The sequence below is a fragment of the Anolis sagrei genome, chromosome 6 (assembly GCF_037176765.1).
Source record: "Anolis sagrei isolate rAnoSag1 chromosome 6, rAnoSag1.mat, whole genome shotgun sequence".
NCBI classification, from domain to species: domain Eukaryota; kingdom Metazoa; phylum Chordata; class Lepidosauria; order Squamata; family Dactyloidae; genus Anolis; species Anolis sagrei.
Genome location: NC_090026.1, coordinates 4,073,368 through 4,092,208, shown reverse-complemented (window position 1 = coordinate 4,092,208; position 18,841 = coordinate 4,073,368). Strand labels below are relative to the sequence as shown.

At 45.1% G+C, this 18,841-nt stretch overlaps 1 protein-coding gene across 13 annotated transcripts in view; it reads left to right on the top strand.

Annotated features, from left to right (window-relative positions):
- The window catches only part of DLG4 (discs large MAGUK scaffold protein 4), a 236,365-nt gene that overhangs the window by 201,275 nt on the left and 16,249 nt on the right, over positions 1-18,841 (top strand). For 11 of the 13 annotated variants that reach the window (XM_067469690.1, XM_067469688.1, XM_060779898.2 and 8 more), the window contains 8 exons: positions 7,155-7,208; positions 7,418-7,468; positions 10,383-10,507; positions 13,123-13,292; positions 14,735-14,871; positions 15,381-15,525; positions 15,866-16,004; positions 17,998-18,154. In XM_067469690.1, the coding sequence (XP_067325791.1) occupies positions 7,155-7,208; positions 7,418-7,468; positions 10,383-10,507; positions 13,123-13,292; positions 14,735-14,871; positions 15,381-15,525; positions 15,866-16,004; positions 17,998-18,154 (978 nt within the window). The remainder of the gene's footprint in view (positions 1-7,154; positions 7,209-7,417; positions 7,469-10,382; positions 10,508-13,122; positions 13,293-14,734; positions 14,872-15,380; positions 15,526-15,865; positions 16,005-17,997; positions 18,155-18,841) is intronic. The other 2 variants (XM_067469691.1, XM_067469689.1) reach the window with 1 other exon arrangement.

Below are 18,841 nucleotides of genomic sequence, written 5' to 3'. Positions count from 1 at the left end.
TATCCCATATGCATGGGGGTATTGGGGTAATGATACAAAAGGTTTGCTAGGCTAGACCCTCTTTCACTCAGACTCAGCCCCCCCCCCCCGAAACTCAGCCCCCCCCCGAAACCCCCCCTGAATTTTTTTTTAGCTCCCCCCGAAATGAAATCCTGGCTACGGGCCTGTATCTATCTATCTATCTATCTATCTATCTACAGGGCTCAGTGTTGTTGGACAATGTCTCCCAGCATCCCTCACTTGGGACTTGAAGTCTTGCAGAGTGTGTGTGTGTGTGTGTGTAGGAATGCATCTATCTATCTATCTATCTATCTATCTATCGAGCACTCAGTGTTGTTGGACTATGTCTCCCAGCATCCCTCACCTGGGCCTTGCAGTCTTGCAGTGTGTGTGTGTGTGTGTGTGTGTAGGAATGCATCCATCTATCTATCCATCCATCCATCCATCCATCCATCCATCCATCCATCCATCCATCCATCTATCTATCTATCTATCTATCTATCTATCTATCTAGAGGGCTCAGTGTTGTTGGACTATGTCTCCCAGCATCCCTCACCTGGGACTTGAAGTCTTGCAGTGTGTGTGTGTGTGTGTGTGTGTGTGTGTGTAGGAATGCATCTATCTATCTATCTACAGGGCTCAGTGTTGTTGGACTATGTCTCCCAGCATCCCTCACCTGGGACTTGAAGTCTTGCAGTATATGCGTGTGTGTGTTTGTTTGTGTGTGTGTCTATGTGTGTATAGGAATGCATCTATCTGTCTGTCTATCTATCTATCTATCTATCTATCTATCTATCTATCTATCTATCTACAGGGCTCAGTGTTGTTGGACAATGTCTCCCAGCATCCCTCACTTGGGACTTGAAGTCTTGCAGAGAGTGTGTGTGTGTGTGTGTGTAGGAATGCATCTATCTATCTATCTATCTATCTATCTATCTATCTATCTATCTATCTATCGAGCACTCAGTGTTGTTGGACTATGTCTCCCAGCATCCCTCACCTGGACCTTGCAGTCTTGCAGTGTGTGTGTGTGTGTGTGTGTGTGTGTGTAGGAATGCATCCATCTATCCATCCATCCATCCATCCATCCATCCATCCATCCATCTATCTATCTAGAGGGCTCAGTGTTGTTGGACTATGTCTCCCAGCATCCCTCACCTGGGACTTGAAGTCTTGCAGTGTGTGTGTGTGTGTGTAGGAATGCATCTATCTATCTATCTATGTATCTATCTATGTATCTATCTATCTATCTATCTATCTACAGGGCTCAGTGTTGTTGGACTACGTCTCCCAGCCACCCTCACCTGGAACTTGCAGTCTCCCAATATCTGGATGCTTCCCACCCTGGTTTAGACAGTTCCATGCCCCCTAAGACAGATTTCTTTTAAGGAATCCTTCTCAGAGATGGTTCTAGGAAAAAGAAAACACGCCAGTAAATAACGAGGGTGGCGATGACGCCGTAAACTTGCCCCCCGACTTCTCTGAGCGCCTTGCTCTTCCTCGGCAAGGCCAAGCTCTGCATCCGAACTCCGAACCACAGTGGTACCCACGTTGCCGCGGTAACCGCCTCCCCCTGAGCCAGATGCTGTTGCCATGGCGTTGCTGTGGTTACCGCTGTCGGCGGAGAGTGGAGGTGGAGAGATATTGCATCCAGGGGGGAAAAAACAGAGGAAGAGAATGGGAGTCAGAGAAAGAGAGAGGGGAGGGGGGCTGGATAATTCATGGGCAATACATCGTATTTTACCACCCCCATATTTTTTTAAGGAGGGGAGTTAATCCTGTGTGGATGCCAGAGGTTTTGTTTTTGTTCCTAATGCCACGTTGTCGCCCCCTCATGCCATAATTCATTATTATGGCTTGCTGTTTTGGGGGATGTCCTTTTTGCACCCCCCCCCCCCCAATGTAAACATTAAGAAGGATTTCTTGACTATGAGGACTCGGAGGGTGGCGGACTCTCCTTCTTTGGTTGTCTTTCAATAATAAATGGGCGTCTTTCAGGAGTGCTTTGGCGGTATATTCCTGTATGGCATGGGGTTGGACTAGATGGCCTTTGGGGGGGTCCCTACCAACTTGCATGATTCGATAATGCTGTGACCTGAGTTTGTAAACTGCTTTGAAACTTGACAGAGGCCTTTAAGAAAGGTTTGGATGGCCATCTGTTGGGAGGGCTTTGATTGTGTCTTCCTGCCTGGACGAAGAAGGTCAGACTGGATGGCCTTTGGGATACTATCCAACTCTAATGAGATACAGACTGCCTCAGAATCTGATAGTGTGTCCTCCTTATTAAGCAATGGCTGGATGTCCATCTGTTGGGAGGGCTTTGATTGTGCCTTCCTGCCTGGCTGAAGAGGGTCAGACTGGATGGTCTTTGGGACACTGTCTAATTCTAATGGGATACAGACTACCTAAGAATCCGATAGCATCTCCTTCTTCTTAAACAGTGACTGGATGTCCCTCTGTTGGGAGGGCTTTGATTGTGTCTTTCTGCCTGGATGAAGAAGGTCAGACTGAATGGCCTTTGGGATACTATTCAACTCTAATGGGATACAGACTGGCTCAGAATCTGATAGTGTCTCCTTCTTTTTAAGCAGAGGCTGGATGTCCGTCTGTTGGGAGGGCTTTGATTGTGTCTTCCTGCCTGGCTGAAGAGGGTCAGACTGGATGGTATTTGGGACACTGTCCAATTCTAATGGGATACAGACTACCTCAGAATCTGATAGCATCACCTTCTTTTTAAGCAGCGGCTGGATGTCCATCTGTTGGGAGGGCTTTGATTGTGTCCTCCTGCCTGACCAAAGAGGGTCAGACTGGATGGCCTTTGGGGCACTGTCCAATTCTAATGGGATACAGACTGCCTCTTAATCTGGTCGCATCTCCTTCTTTTTAAGCAGTGGCTGGATGGCCATCTGTTGGGAGGGCTTTGACTGTGCCTTCCTGCCTGGTCGAAGAGGGTCAGACTGGATGGCCTTTGGGACACTGTCCAACTCTAATAGGATACCAGCTGCCTCAGAATCCGATAGCGTCTCCTTCTTTTTAACCAACGGCTGGATGTCCATCTGTTGGGAGGGCTTTGATTGTGTCTTTCTGCCTGGCAAAAGGGGGTTGGACTAGATGCCCTTGGAGGTTCCTCCCAACTCTATTGTTCTATGAACTTGCTTGTAACTCTTCATTCTATACATTTAATCCTGTCTTCCTCATGTTATTGGTGAATTCACATAAATTGGGTGTAAAGGAATGAAGGTCACGTATGTTGTGTTAATTGGGTTGGACTTTCCATATGGAGACGATGGGAGAGCTTTGCTTGACTTCTTTTGAGGACTGCTGGGGTTCAAGATATAGTATTCCACACCTCCTCTGCCAAAGATGGCTGGAGCCTTGTAAAACTACAACTCCCATTGAGCTATGGCAGTTAAAATAGTGACAGTAGCCATCTTTGAGCCTTAGTTGTCAAATGCCATCCCATGCAGGGATATACAAACAGTGACCCCTTATTTATACACATTATACTCATAGAATCCTTGAGTTGGAAGGGATCCCCAAAGGTTATCTAGTCATAGATAGAGGGAGGGAGAGATGATGGACTCATTGAATCTTATAGTTGGAAGGGTCCACAAAGGTCATCCAGTCCAACCTCTAGGATAGGTAGATAGATAGATGAGATAGATGATTGATTCTAGAATCCCGGAGATAGAAGGGACCCCCAAAGGTCATCCAGTCCAACTCCTAGAATAGATGTAGGGCTAGATAGATAGATAGATAGATAGATAGATGATAGACTCATTGAATCCCAGAGTTGGAAGGGTCCACAAAGGTCATCCAGTCCAACCTCTAGGATAGGTAGATAGGTAGATAGATAGATGATCGATTCTAGAATCCTGGAGATAGAAGGGATCCCCCAAAGGTCATCCAGTCCAACTCCTAGAATAGATGTAGGACTAGAAAGATGGATAGATAGATAGATAGATAGATAGATGATAGACTCATTGAATCCCAGAGTTGGAAGGGCTCACAAAGGCCATCCAGTCTAACTTGTAGGATAGATAGATAGATGCATACATAGATAGATAATCAATTGTAGAATCCTAAAGATGGGAGGGAACCCCAAAGGTCATCCAGTCCAACTCCTAGAATAGATGTAGGACTAGAAAGATGGATGGATGGATGGATGGATGGATGGATGGATAGATAGACTCATTGAATCCTAGAGTTGGAAGGGCTCACAAAGGCCATCCAGTCCAACTTGTAGGATGGATGGATGGATGGAGGGATGGATGGATGGAAAGATAGATAGATAGATAGATAGATAGATAGATAGATAGATGCATAAATAGATATGAGGTGATCGATTGTAGAATCCCAGAGATGGAAGGGAGCCCCAAAGGTCATCCAGTCCAACTCCTAGAATAGATGGATGGATGGATGGATAGACAGACGGACAGACAGACAGACAGACAGACAGACAGACAGACAGACAGATAGACTCATTGAATCCTAGAGTTGGAAGGGTCCACAAAGGCCATCCAGTCCTACTTCTAGGATAGATTGATAGATGCATAAATAGATAGATGATTAATTGTAGAATCCTAGAGATAGAAGGGAGCCCCAAAGGTCATCCAGTCCAACCCCTAGAATAGATGTATGGATAGATAGATAGAATAATTGAATCCTATAGTTGGGACCCACAAAGGCCATCTAGTCCAACTTCTAGGATCGATCGATAGATGCATAAATAGATAGATGATCGATTGTAGAATCTTAGAAATGGAAGGGAGCCCCAAAGGTAATCCAATCCATCATCTTGGATGGATGGATGGATGGATGGATGGATGGATGGATGGATAGATAGATAGATTAGATAGATGATCATTTATAGAATTCTAGAGGTGGAAGGCACTGCCAAACGTCATTCGGTCCAACCTCTACGATTGATGGAGGGATGGATAGATTGATAGATTAGATAGATGATCAATGATAGAATCCTATAATTATAGAGTTGAAGAAGAGCCCCAAAGGTCATCCAGTCCAACCCCAAGAATCGATGGATGGATGGATGGATAGATAGATAAATAGATAGATAGGTAGATAGATAGATAGGAAGATAGATAGATAGATGATAGACTCATTGAATCCTAGAGTTGGAAGGGCCCACAAAGGCCATCCAGTCCAACCTCTAGGATAGATAGATAGATAGATAGATAGATAGATAGATGCATAAGTAGATAGATGATCGATTGTAAAATCCTAGAGATGGAAGGACCCACAAAGGCCATCCAGTCCAACCTCTAAGATAGATAGATAGATAGATAGATAGATAGATAGATAGATAGATGATCAATTGTAGAATCTTAGAGATGGAAGGGAGCCCCAAAGGTCATCCAGGCTAACATCTTGAATGGATGAATAGATAAATGGATATATAGATGGATAGATAGATAGATAGATAGATAGATGATAGACTATAGCATTCTAGAGGAGGAAGGAGCTGCCAAATGTCATCCAATCCAACCTCTATGACTGATAGATGGTTGGATGGATAGATGAATAGATTAGAATCAGAATCATAGAGTTGGAAGAGACCTCGTGGGTCATCCAGTCCAACCCCCTGCCAAAAGGTAGGACAATCACATTCAAAGCTCCCCCAACAGATGGCCATTCAGCCTCTGTTTAAAAGCCTCCATAGAGATAATCAATTACAAAATCCTAGAGTTGAAGAGGAGCCCCAAAGGTCATCCAGTTCAACCTCTAGGATAGATCGATGGATGAATAGCTCAATGGATAGATTAGATAGAATCCTAGAGATGGAAGGAAGCAGTACATAGATAAATATAGATAATTTATCTATATATAAAGATACATAGATAAATAATAGAATCATAGAATCGTAGAATTGGAAGGGAACTCCAAAGGCCATCCGGTGAAACCCTCTAAGATAGATAAAGAGACTGACAAATAAACAGACAGATGATAGAATCATGGTTGGAAGGGACTCCAAAGTCCATGCAGTCCAACCTCCTTCTCCCTGGCAAGGAGACACCATCTAAGTCCTCCTGACAGATGGCCATTTGGTCTCTGCTTAAAAACCTCCAAAGGAGACTGCATTAGGCTTAATGGCAAGGTATTCCACTGATTGACAGCTTTGATCATCAGGTAGTTCTTCCTAATGTTCATAGAGTCATAGAATCAAAAAGTTGGAAGAGACCTCATGGGCCATCCAGTCCAACCCCCTGCCAAGAAGCAGGAATATTGCATTCAAATCACCCCTGACAGATGGCCATCCAGCCTCTGCTTAAAAGCTTCCAAAGAAGGAGCCTCCACCACACTCTGGGGCAGAGAGTTCCACTGCTGAACGGCTCTCACAGTCAGGAAGTTCTTCCTAATGTTCAGATGGAATCTCCTCTCTTGTAGTTTGAAGCCATTGTTCCGCGTCCTAGTCTCCAAGGAAGCAGAAAACAAGCTTGCTCCCTCCTCCCTGTGGCTTCCTCTCACATATTTATACATGGCTATCATGTCTCCTCTCAGCCTTCTCTTCTTCAGGCTAAACATGCCCAGTTCCCTAAGCCGCTCCTCATAGGGCTTGTTCTCCAGACCCTTGATCATTTTAGTCTCCCTCCTCTGGACACATTCCAGCTTGTCAATATCTCTCTTGAATTGTGGTGCCCAGAATTGGACACAATATTCCAGATGTGGTCTAACCAAAGCAGAATAGAGGGGTAGCATTACTTCCTTAGATCTAGACACTGGGATTTCTTTTCCTGCCATTTGAATTATTATTATTATTATTATTATTATTATTATTATTATTATTCTGTTATTATTATCAGACTTCTTTTTCCTCAAGCTAAACATCTACAGCTTCCTAAGCTGCTCCTCATAGGGATCTATAGTTTCCAAACCCTTTGACTGTTTTGGCCTTCCTTCCTTCCTTCCTTCCTTCCTTCCTTCCTTCCTTCCTTCTTGCCCATTTCCTCCTTGAATTATGCTTTCCAGAACTGGACTTAGTCTAACTGTCATGAGTTGCAATCTTTTTCCATTTGGGAACCTTGCTTTTTAGATCACTGGCGTGGCACCGTTTTGCACGAAACCACCGTCTTGCTTTATAATTTCTCTCTCTCTCTCTCTTTTTCTCCCTCTCTTTCTCTCTCCTTTTCTCCTAGGCAAACTCCCCACCGGTCATTGTCAACACAGATACCTTAGAAGCGCCGGCGTATGTGAGTTTCCCCCCTTTTCTCCCAGTTGTATTTCCCCTTCCTTCCTTCCTTCTTTCCTCCCCTCCCCTCTTTCTCTCTTCCGTGTCCTTGCTTGCTTCCTCCCTCCCTCCTTTCGGCATGTCCTAAAACGCCTTCCCAGGAACACGCCGCATTTTCTCCCTTTTTAGAAGATTACAAGTCACCAAAACCCTTCTCTCTCCTTCTTCCAGGTAAATGGGACGGAAGGCGAGATGGAATACGAGGAGATAACGCTGGAACGGGTGAGTGAGGTATATAAGCAGAGGTGGTTGGGGGGCAAGATGAGGCACAGGCAGTCCCCAAATGAGGTTCTGTAAGGTTGCTCTTAAGTTGGATTTGTATGTCAGTCGGAACAGGGACATTGTTGAAGTGTAGCCCCAGCCATCTATACACACACACACACACACACACGTATATGTATACTAGCCGTCCCCTGCCACACGTTGCTGTAGCCCACATGGGGGTTCTGTGTGGGAGGTTTGGCCCAATTCTATCGTTGGTGGGATTCAGAGTGCTCTGTGATTGTAGGTGAACTATAAATCCCATGGATTTGTATGTCAGTCGGAACAGGGACATTGTTGAAGTGTAGCGACAGCCATCTATACATACACACACACATGTATATGTATACTAGCCGTCCCCTGCCACACGTTGCTGTGGCCCACATGGGGGTTCTGTGTGGGAGGTTTGGCCCAATTCTATCGTTGGTGGGATTCAGAGTGCTCTGTGGTTGTAGGTGAACTATAAATCCTAGCAACTACAACTCCAGAGTGTCAAGATTCTGTTTTCCCCAAACTCCACCAGTGTTCACATTTGGGCATATTAAGTATTCATGTAGAGTTTGGTCCAGATCCATCATTGTTTGAGTCCGCAGTGATCTCTGGATGTAGGTGAACTACAACTCCAAAACCAAAGGACACTGCTCACCAAACGCATCCAGTATTTTCTGTTGGCCATGGGAGAACTGTGTGCCAAGTTTGGTCCAATTCTATTGTCGGCGGGGTTCAGAATGCTCTTTGATTGTAGGTGAACTATAAATCCCAGCAATTGCAGCTTTCAAATGACAAAATCATAATTTTTGAGTGATGGTCACTCCTTGTAAGACATTTTGTTGCCAAATTTGGTGTGATTTCGTTCATTGGTTCTTTTGTTTTTAAGGTACTCATTATGCACAGAGCATTTTTATATATATAGATATATATATAAATATTTATATGTGTGTATGTATGTGTGTGTGTGTGTGTGTGTGTGTGTATAGATATGTGTGTGTGTGTGTGTGTGTGTGTGTGTGTGTGTGTGGAGCCCCCAGTGACAGTGTGGGTTAAACCACTGAGCTGCTAAACTTGTTGACCAAAAGGTCACACGTTCGAATCCATGGGACGGGATGAGCTCCTGTTGTTAGGCCCAGCTTCTGCCAACCTAGCAGTTCGAAAACATGCAAATGTGAGTAGATCAATAGGTACAGGAAGGTAACTGCGCTCTGGCAGGAAGGTAACTGCGCTCCGTGCAGTCATGCTGGCCACATGACCTTGGAGGTGTCTATGGACAACGCTGGCTCTTCAGCTTACAAATTGAGATGAGCACCAATCCCCAAAGTCGGACACGACTGGACTTAGTGTCACGGGACAACCTTTACACACACACACACACACACACGCATGCATGCACACACATATACACACATATACTTTGGAGAGCATAGGGAAGAGTTGTGTGTTTCTGTGTGTGTGTGTATTTAAAACATTTGTATTCTGCCCTTCTCACTCCAAAGGAGACTCAGGATGGAGCACAACATACACATGGCAAACATTCAATGCTGGGACAGGAATTCATTGTATGCATACATAAACATTAAAAACATTTGTCTCAGTATTAAAATACGTTGTTTAAAACTGTCTTGATCATCCGTGTCTAATCTAATTGGTCTAGTAAGATTTCTTATTGCTGCTTTATTGCACTGTCCCAAAAGCTTGGTCTCACAGCCAAGTTTTTACATACAGACTTGTCCTGTCCTCTCTTTTTGCCCATGACCATGTGCTCTGTGTCAGAATATATATATATATACATACATATACATATACATATATATTAGGCTTGGGCAATCCGTGGTTCTAAATGGTTCTAAAGTACTTACAAAACTAAAGTTCTGGTGGTGAAAATTTCAGAACTCTAACAAAACTCTCAAAATTTCATAATAAATGGCAGTTCCTAATTGGTTCTGTCATTAAAATCACCAATAATGAAATAATAATTAAATTTTGAAAGTTTTGTTAGAGTTCTGAAATTTTCACCACCAGAACTTTAGTTTTGTAAGTACTTTAGAACCATTTAGAACCATGGATTGCCCAAGCCTAATATATATATATTGGAGCGCGCCCTCCCGGTGGTGCGCATATATATATATATATATATATACCCCAAAAGTATGTGTGTGTACACACACACACATACACACACACACACACACGTATTTGGAGAGCATAGGGAAGAGTTAACACCCCTGTGGTGTTTCTTTTGTGGTCTGTGCCCGTTTGGAAGAAGTCACCTTATTTTCCGTCCTGGTGAGAATTGGAATTCGATAAGTTTGGTTTGTTGTGGAAACCAGAACTGGAGACCCCTCTCCTCCCCATAATAATTCTTCCAGGAGTGGATTTCCCTTCCAAGAGGGAATGATCTCACTTCCTGTTGTCTCATCCCTGTTTGTTTGTGTCATGATCTCTATCTCATGCCATCCAACTACCAGCCATTCTGACACTGAGTACATGGCCATGGGCCAAAAGGGAGGACAAGACATATGAACCAGCCATAAAACTCAATTGTCTTGAGGTGAGAGGATAGTGGGCTCTGGAATGTGGAAAGGGGCAACCTCAAGGTGCCAGGACTCTTGAGTGATTTGTGATGTTGTAACTAGGCCTATATGGAAGGGCAGTAGTGCAAGGCTCTTGTATTCTGAACAATAAAGAGGTATGGTATCTTCATCCTATGTGCGTCTTGCTGTCTTCTTTCTTTCAAGAGAAGACTAACCCACAGCCGCACAACGGGAGCTGAGAAACCTTACCTCTTTATGGTTTGACTGCCTGTATATTGAAGTTCTGGACTCCCTGGCTCAGTTTGGGGCTGGCTTTTTGGATTGAAAGGACATGTCTTTCCTTATAGGGCAACTCCGGCTTGGGGTTCAGCATCGCCGGCGGCACGGACAACCCGCACGTCGGGGATGATCCCAGCATCTTCATTACCAAAATCATCCCCGGAGGAGCAGCAGCACAAGACGGACGCCTCAGGTATTATTATTATTATTATTATTATTATTATTATTATTGTTATTATTATTATTGTATACCATTTTACCTTTCCCAAAGGAGACTCAAAGCAGCTAACGTTTTGTCGGTCCAGGTCTGTGTGGACTACAGATCCCATCACCCACAGCCAGGACTAGGTGCATGAAACTTTCTAACCCAGGCATGGGCAAACTTTGGCTCTCCCTCAATGGTGTTTTGGACTTCAACTCCCACAATTTCTAACAGCCTCAGGCTGGAGGGTTGAAGTTTGCCCATACCTGGGCTAGCTAAATGTCTTTGGGAAGGCCATGAAGATTTAAAAACCCTCCCCGGCTGGGAGTGATGGGTTCTGTAGTCTGCACACATTTGCAGAATGAGGGTGGCTAATATAGTATCTTGGTATAATATGCCAAGTCTGAATGCAAGCTTTAAAGGAGCTCTCCATGGTCCTGAGCTCTCGGTTCAGCACCTTGGACAGTGCTTTAAAGCTCCACTGTTAACTGTATTGTCGAAGGCTTTCATGGCTGGAATCACTAGGTTCTTGTGAGTTTTTTCGGGCTATAGGGCCATGTTCTAGAGGCATTTCTCCTGACGTTTTGCCTGCATCTATGGCAAGCATCCTCAGAGGTAGTGAGGTCTGTTGGAATTAGGACAATGGGTTTATATATCTGTGGAATGGTTGGAGTGGGGCAACTGTTAACTGTTTGCATGCCATGAATCTTTGCGCTCGGTTTGGGTTTAGTTTAAGCTGGTTCTAGAACTGCCTCTCTTGCGTTTTTAGTGCTGGACAATGACACAGCAGAAGCTTTATTACTGACTAGCATATATAGCTGGCTCGTTCTTTCTTTCCTTCCTCCGTTTCCCTCATACACCTCCCCTTTCTTTCCTTTTTCTTTCGTTCTTTTTCTTCCTTCCTTCCTTCCTTCCTTCCTTCCTTCCTTCCTTCCTTCCTTCCTTCCTTTTGCCACATCCTTCTTCCCTTCTTCTTCTTTCTTTCCTTCCCTCCATTCATATCTTTTGTATTTTACCCTTCCTTTCTGTTCCTTCCTTCCCTCCTTTTTCTTTCTTCCTTCATCCCTCCTTTCCTTCTTCCATTTTTATATTTTATCCTCTCTTGTCTTCCCCCTTTTCCTTTCTGTTCTATTCATCCTTCCCTTCTTTTTTCTTCCTCCCCTTCCCTCCTTCCCTCCCTCCTTCCTTCCTTCCTTCCTTCACTCCCTCCTTCCCTCCTTCCTTCCTTCCTTCCTTCCTTCCTTCCTTCCTTCCTTCCTTCCTTCCCTTCTTGCCTTCCTTTCTCCTTGTCCTTTCTCTCTGTTCTGGGCCCAAATTGTTGTTGTTGTTGTTGTTTAGTCAAAGACTTTCATGGCCAGAATCACTAGTTTGCTGAGTTTTCTGGACTGTCTGGTCATGTTCCAGAAGCATTCTCTCCTGATGTTTTGCCTGCATCTATGGCAGGCATCCTCAGAGGTTGTGAGGTCTATTGGAAATTAGGAAAATTGGGTTTATATATCTGTGTAATGATGTCTAGGGTGAGAGAAAGAACTCTTGTGCTTTCTTGAAGCTGCAAGGCTATTCAATGCTAATCAAGGTGGCCAATTACAACATTCACACCTGCCTCCAGCAGACAAGAGTTCTTTCTCCCACCCTGGACACCATTCCACAGATAGTTGTGTGTGTGTGCACGCGCACACACACACACATGACACCCCACTTGCCTAGTTACCAACAGACCTCACAATCTCTTATTATTGTTATCATTGTTATCATTGTTATTATTATTATTGGGTTGTTGTAGGTTTTTTCGGGCTATATGGCCATGTTCTAGAGGCATTCTCTCCTGACGTTTCGCCTGCATCTATGGCAAGCATCCTCAGAGGTTGTGAGGATGCTTGCCATAGATGCAGGCGAAATGTCAGGAGAGAATGCCTCTAGACCATGGCCATATAGCCTGAAAAAACCTACAACAACCCAGTGATTCCGGCCATGAAAGCTTTCGACAATACGTTGTTGTTGTTATTATTATTATTATTATTATTATTATTATTTATACCCCACTTTTTCCTATAGTCCTTTTAGTTAAACATCTCAATTATTTTAAATCAGATAATGATCTCTACCAAGTTTGGTCCAGATCCATCAAGCCATGATTGGCCAGCCAATCAACAGAGAGAGGGAGGGAGGGAGGGAGGGAGGGAGGGAGGGAGGGAGGGAGAGATATGATTCAGTAGATAGTATCTCCAAAGCTTTTCATCAGTGGGGTCCAGGTCATTGCAATGGAATCCTGAGATTTCATAGTTTTGCAAGGCCTTTAGCCATGTTTGCAAAAGAGTGCTGATTCCTCACCAAACTACAACTCCCAGGATTCTATTGCATTGAGCCACGGCAACTAAAGTGGTGTCAAACTGCATTCATTCTACAGTGTAGATGCACCCTAGGGACCTCTAGGCCAGTGGTTCTCAACCACATTTTTTGGCCTTCAACTCCCAGAAATCCTAACAGCTGGTAAACTGGTTGGGATTTCTGGGATTTGAAGGCCACAACACCTGGGGACCCACAGCTTGAGAACCACGGCTGTAGGCCTTCCCTCCTGACTCAGCCTTTGTCCCTTCCTGTTTCAGGGTGAACGACAGCATCCTCTTTGTCAACGACGTCGATGTGCGAGAGGTGACGCACAGCACGGCGGTGGAGGCCTTGAAGGAGGCCGGCTCCATCGTCCGCCTCTACGTCATGCGCCGGAAACCCTTGGCGGAGAAGGTCATGGAGATCAAGCTGATCAAAGGCCCCAAAGGTGAGGAGGGGTCCTCTTCTGGTCCCAAATGTTTTGGATACAGGATTGTCAGCCTCTACATTCATTTTCCTTTGTGGTCTGTCTCAAAACGGCACCACTTCCTGTCACTATTTTGGAAGGGGCGTCAGAATCAAAATCAATGCCTTACATTTCGCTCAGAGTCAAATGAGAACCCAAGATAACTTGCACACTCTTCACACTTTGGTCCTTCTTTCCCTTCCCTCTGCCCATTGTTCTCCCTTCTCTTCCTTTTCTTATTTCACCCGCCTCCTTCCCCTTCCCCCCTCCTTTCCTATCTTTCTTCCTTCCTTCCCTCCCTCTTTCTTTCCTTCATTCCTTCCTTCTGACCTTTTTACCATCCTTTTTTCACTCCTTACTGCTTTCCTCCATTCCCTTTCCCTTTTTTGTTCCTTTCCCTCTTTCTTTCCTTCTCCTCCTCCTCTCTTATTTTCCTCTGTCCTTCCATCCTTCTTTCTCTCGCCATACCTCCCTCCTTTCTGCCTTTCCTTTCCGCCTGTTCCTTTTCCTTTCCTTAACTTCCTTCTTTCCTTTCCTCCCTCCCTCCCTCCCTTCCTTTCTTCCTTTTCCCTTCCTTCCCTTGCTTCCCCTTCCTTTCCTTTTCTTTCCCTCCCTCCCTTCCCTTCCCCTTCCTTCCTTCCTTCCTTCCTTCCTTTACTTCCCTCCTTTCCTCCCTCCTTCCCTTCCTTCCTTCCCTCCTTCTCTTCTCTTCTCTTCTCTTCTCTTCTCTTCTCTACTCTTCTCTTCTCTTCTCTTCTCCCTCATCCCTTCCCTTCCTTCCCTCCTTCCCTTCCTTCCTTCCCTTCCTTCCCTTCCTTCCTTCCTTCCTTCCCTCCCTCCCTCCCTCCCTCCTTCTCCTCCCTCCTTCTCCTCTCTTCTCTTCTCTTCTCTTCTCTTCTCTTCTCTTCTCTTCTCTTCTCCTCTCCTCTCCTCTCCTCTCCTCTTCTCTCTCTCCTCCCTTCCCTTCCTTTGTTTCCTCCTTTCCTTTCCTTTCCTTCTCTTCTCTTCTCTTCTCTTCTCCCTCATCCCTTCCCTTCCTTCCCTCCTTCCCTTCCTTCCTTCCCTCCTTCCCTTCCTTCCCTCCTTCCCTTCCTTCCCTTCCTTCCTTCCTTCCTTCCTTCCTTCCCTCCTTCTCCTCTCCTCTCTTCTCTTCTCTTCTCTTCTCTTCTCCTCTCCTCTCCTCTTCTCTCTCTCCTCCCTTCCCTTCCCTTCCTTTGTTTCCTCCTTTCCTTCTCTTCTCTTCTCTTCTCTTCTCTTCTCTTCTCCTCTCCTCTCCTCTCCTCTCCCCTCCCCTCCCCTCCCCTCCCCTCTCCTCTCTTCTCCTCTCCTTTCCTCTCTTCTCTTCTATCCCTCTCCTCCCTTCCCTTCCTTCCTTCCTTCCTTTCATTTCCCTCCCCCTTCCTTTCTTTCCTTTTTCCTTGTAGGCCTGGGCTTCAGCATCGCGGGCGGTGTGGGCAACCAGCACATACCTGGCGACAACAGCATCTACGTCACCAAAATCATCGAAGGAGGCGCTGCCCACAAAGATGGACGCCTGCAGATTGGGGATAAGATTTTGGCGGTAAGGACTGGGGCCATCATGACCGCTGGGTTAATTTAATATTACTTTTATTAGAGCCTCTTTTTGATCCCAAATGGTGTGGGATGCACAAAATGCACCAGATTGCCCCTTTCCATTGCTTTGGGGACACAAAAGGGCAGGTCCTGGGTGCGGGTCCTTGTCTGCTCCAATTGATGGGATTCAATGGGATTCAAACTGATTGCCTTGGGTCGCCATGTGTGGGAATGCAGTACTAATCATCCCCAGCCAGAAGGCTCATGGGTCTTGTAACCCCAACACATCAGAAGGAAAGAACCACCAGCCAGGGTTAATAGCTCGCTAGTCTACCATATGTGCGATTCACAGTTGACCACGATGGGAAAATATAGTCTTAATCCATTTAAGAATGTGTTTACATGGGATTTGTTTCTACCTGTTTACATAGGGGTTTTATTTGGGGGGGGGTGGTGGTTCTGTTCAGAGTGATGGGTTTGACAGTCCTTGTCCTTCTTCCTTCATCCCAAAACCAGGTGAACAACGTGAGCCTCGAAGACGTGATGCACGAAGACGCCGTGGCTGCCCTGAAGAACACGTATGACGTCGTCTACCTGAAAGTGGCCAAGCCCACCAACGTTTACCTGAACGACTCATACGCCCCACCCGACATCACTTCCTGTGAGTGGCATCCTTTTCCTAAACAGAGATCTGTCCAAATGTGTTGAATTGCAATGATTACCCAAACAGACAACTTTGGACCAAATATTCTTGCAAAGTTCTGAATAGTATAGTCTTCAAGGTGTTTTGGACTACAACTCCCACAATTCCTAACAGCCTACCGGCTGTTAGGAATTGTGGGAGTTGCAGTCCAAAACACCTGGAAGGCCAAAGTTTGACTGTTCTGCACACTCCAGCACTCCAAATTTCCAACATGATTTTCCTAATGGTTGCAAAATGTCTTTTCAAACTCTGCAATGGCGTGTCTTTCTTTGTATTCATCATTGCATTGCTTTGCCAGCCTATTCCCAACACCTGGATAACGAAATCGGGCACCAGAGCTACCTGGGCACGGAGTACCCACAAGCCATGACCCCCACCTCGCCCCGGAGGTACTCCCCCATTCCCAAGGAGCTGATGGGCGAGGAGGACATTCCCAGGTAAGCCCCGCCCCTTCCTGGCCCCTCCCCCTGAGGGGCGTGGCCACAGAGCAGTGATGTAGAAAATTTCAAGGCTCATTTCTCCATTATTTTTATGGTTATCAGGGTGAAACTTGTCACATTTGTACGTAATATTTTTATATTTAAACCTGCCAAGTTTCAGAGCATTTTGGCCATCCATTGATTTTTAGGGATTTTTTCTTTCAAGTTTTTACAAATATTTTTTTTACAAAATCTACAAGAGTTATCTCCTTGAATTTCGGTACAATGAGGCAACACAAGCAGAGTATAAATCCTGCAAAGTTTCAGAAAGATTTGTTCATCTGCTGATTTTTAGGAATTTTTAAAATATATTTTTTGCAATTTTAACCGAAACTACAGCTTGAAACGCTCCAAAACAACAAATCTTTACTAATCTCTCCAAAACATTTCAGAGGCTTCAGAGGGGTCCCATTCCAATTAGCAATTTGGATATTTGTAATAATAATAATAATAATGGCATGTCTTTGAAACACAACAAGATTACTACACAGCAAACAAAATAACAATGCTGGTATTCAATCACACGTCGAACACTTCTCGAGTGACTAGGACTATGTGATGTATTGGCGAATAATGCATGCAGACCCCAGTAGGATGGCCTTTTGCATCTGACGGAAGGTAATTTTGTCAGCGCCGATTGTTTTTAAGTGCAGGCCAAGGTCTTTAGGCACTGCACCCAGTGTGCCGATCACCACTGGGACCACCTTGACTGGCTTGTGCCAGAGTCTTTGCAGTTCGATCTTTAAATCCTCATATCGTCCTTCTCTTCAATCCTGCTCTCACCTGGGATTATTATTATTATTATTATTATTATTATTATTATTATTATTACTGGAGCCACCAGTGGCACAGCGAGTCAAACCACTAAGTTGCAGGACTTGCTGACCGAAAGGTTAGCGGTTCAAACCTGGGGAGTGGGCTGAGCTCCCACTGTTAGCCCCAGTTTCTGCCAACCTAGCAGTTCAAAAACATGCAAATGTGAGTAGATCAATAGATACCGCATCTGCGGGACGGTAACGGCACTGTGTGATGTATTGGTGAATAATGCATGCAGACCCCAGTAGGGTGACCTTTTGCATCTGACAGAAGGTAATTTTGTCAGCACTGATTGTTTTTAAGTGCAGGCCAAGGTCTTTAGGCACTGCACCCAGTGTGCCAATCACCACTGGGACCACCTTGACTAGCTTGTGCCAGAGTCTTTGCAGTTCGATCTTTAAATCCTCATATCATGTCACAGAATTAAAGAAATAATAAAAAATATTATTATTATTTTATTTCTTACCTGCCTCTCCTCTTGGCTCGAAGTGGGTTAAAAAGTAAAGGTTTCCCCTTGATATTAAATCTAGTCGGGTGGTGCCCATCTCCATTTCTAAGCTGAAGAGCTGGCATTGTCCATAGACACCTCCTAGGTCATGTGGCCAGCATGACTACATGGAGCGCCGTTCCCTTCCCGCTGAAGCAGTACCTATTGATCTACTCATATTTTCATGCTTTCGAACTGCTAGATTGGCAGAAGCTGCGGGAGCTCACCCTGCTCCCCGGATTTGAACCACCGATCTTTCGGTTGGCATGTTCAGCAGCTCAGCGGTTTAACCTGCTGTGCCATCTATCTATCTATCTATCTATCTATCTATCTATCTATCTATCTATCCTTCTATCTATCCTTGTATCTATCTATCTATCTTTCTAATGCCCTCTTGTGGTCGCATCTGAGCATTACAGTGTGAGGCTCATGGGCTGCCAATGGAGGTCATTTTAAAAACAAAGCAACAAACAAAAGGCATTTGATTCTTAATTAGTATGTTAATTTGGATCACGAAGGGCATGTGTGCCAAGTGTGGTTCAGATCCACCAAGTCACATAGGAGCTTTTGAAGGACAAACATATATCTTTTCACATTTTTAGATATGGAAATTATGAATCATTATTGTTGTTGTTGTTATTCTTACAGGGAACCTCGCCGGATCGTCATCCACCGCGGCTCTACGGGGCTGGGCTTCAACATTGTGGGGGGCGAAGACGGCGAGGGGATTTTCATCTCCTTCATTCTGGCCGGGGGTCCGGCTGACCTCAGCGGAGAGCTAAGGAAAGGGGACCAGATCCTCTCGGTAAGGTGGCCATTGCTCCCTCGTCCTTGACAATTGACCCAGAGTGATGCTTCCTTTTTGGGTCTTCCTGCCTAGCAGAATGGGGTTGGACTGGATGACCTTTGGGGTCTCTTCAGACTCTAAGATAACTTGATTCTGTGATTCTGTGGCCATCTTTCAGGAGGGCTTGGGTGGTGTCTTCCCACCTGGTAGAATGAAGTTGAATTGGATGACCGATCTTTGGGGTCCCATCCAACTCCATAATTCTATGATTCTATGGCCATCTGTTGAGAGAGCTTGGATGGTGTCTTCCCACCTGGCAGAATAATGTCGGACTGGATGACCGACCTTTGGGGTCTCATCCAACTCCATAATTCTTTGATTCTATGGCCATCTGTTGAGAGAGCTTGGATGGTGTCCTCCCACCTGGCAGAATGAGGTTGGACTGGATGGCCTTTGGGGTCCCATCCAACTCTATTATTCTATGATTCTGTGGCCATCTGTTGGGAGAGCTTGGATGGAGTCTTCCCACCTGGCAGAATGAGGTTGGACTGGATGACCGATCTTTGGGTTCCCATCGAACTCCATAATTCTATGATTTTATGGCCATCTGTTGGGAGAGCTTGGATGGTGTCTTCCCACCTGGCAGAATAAGGTTGGACTGGATGGTCTATCTTTGGGGTCCCATCCAACTCCATAATTCTATGA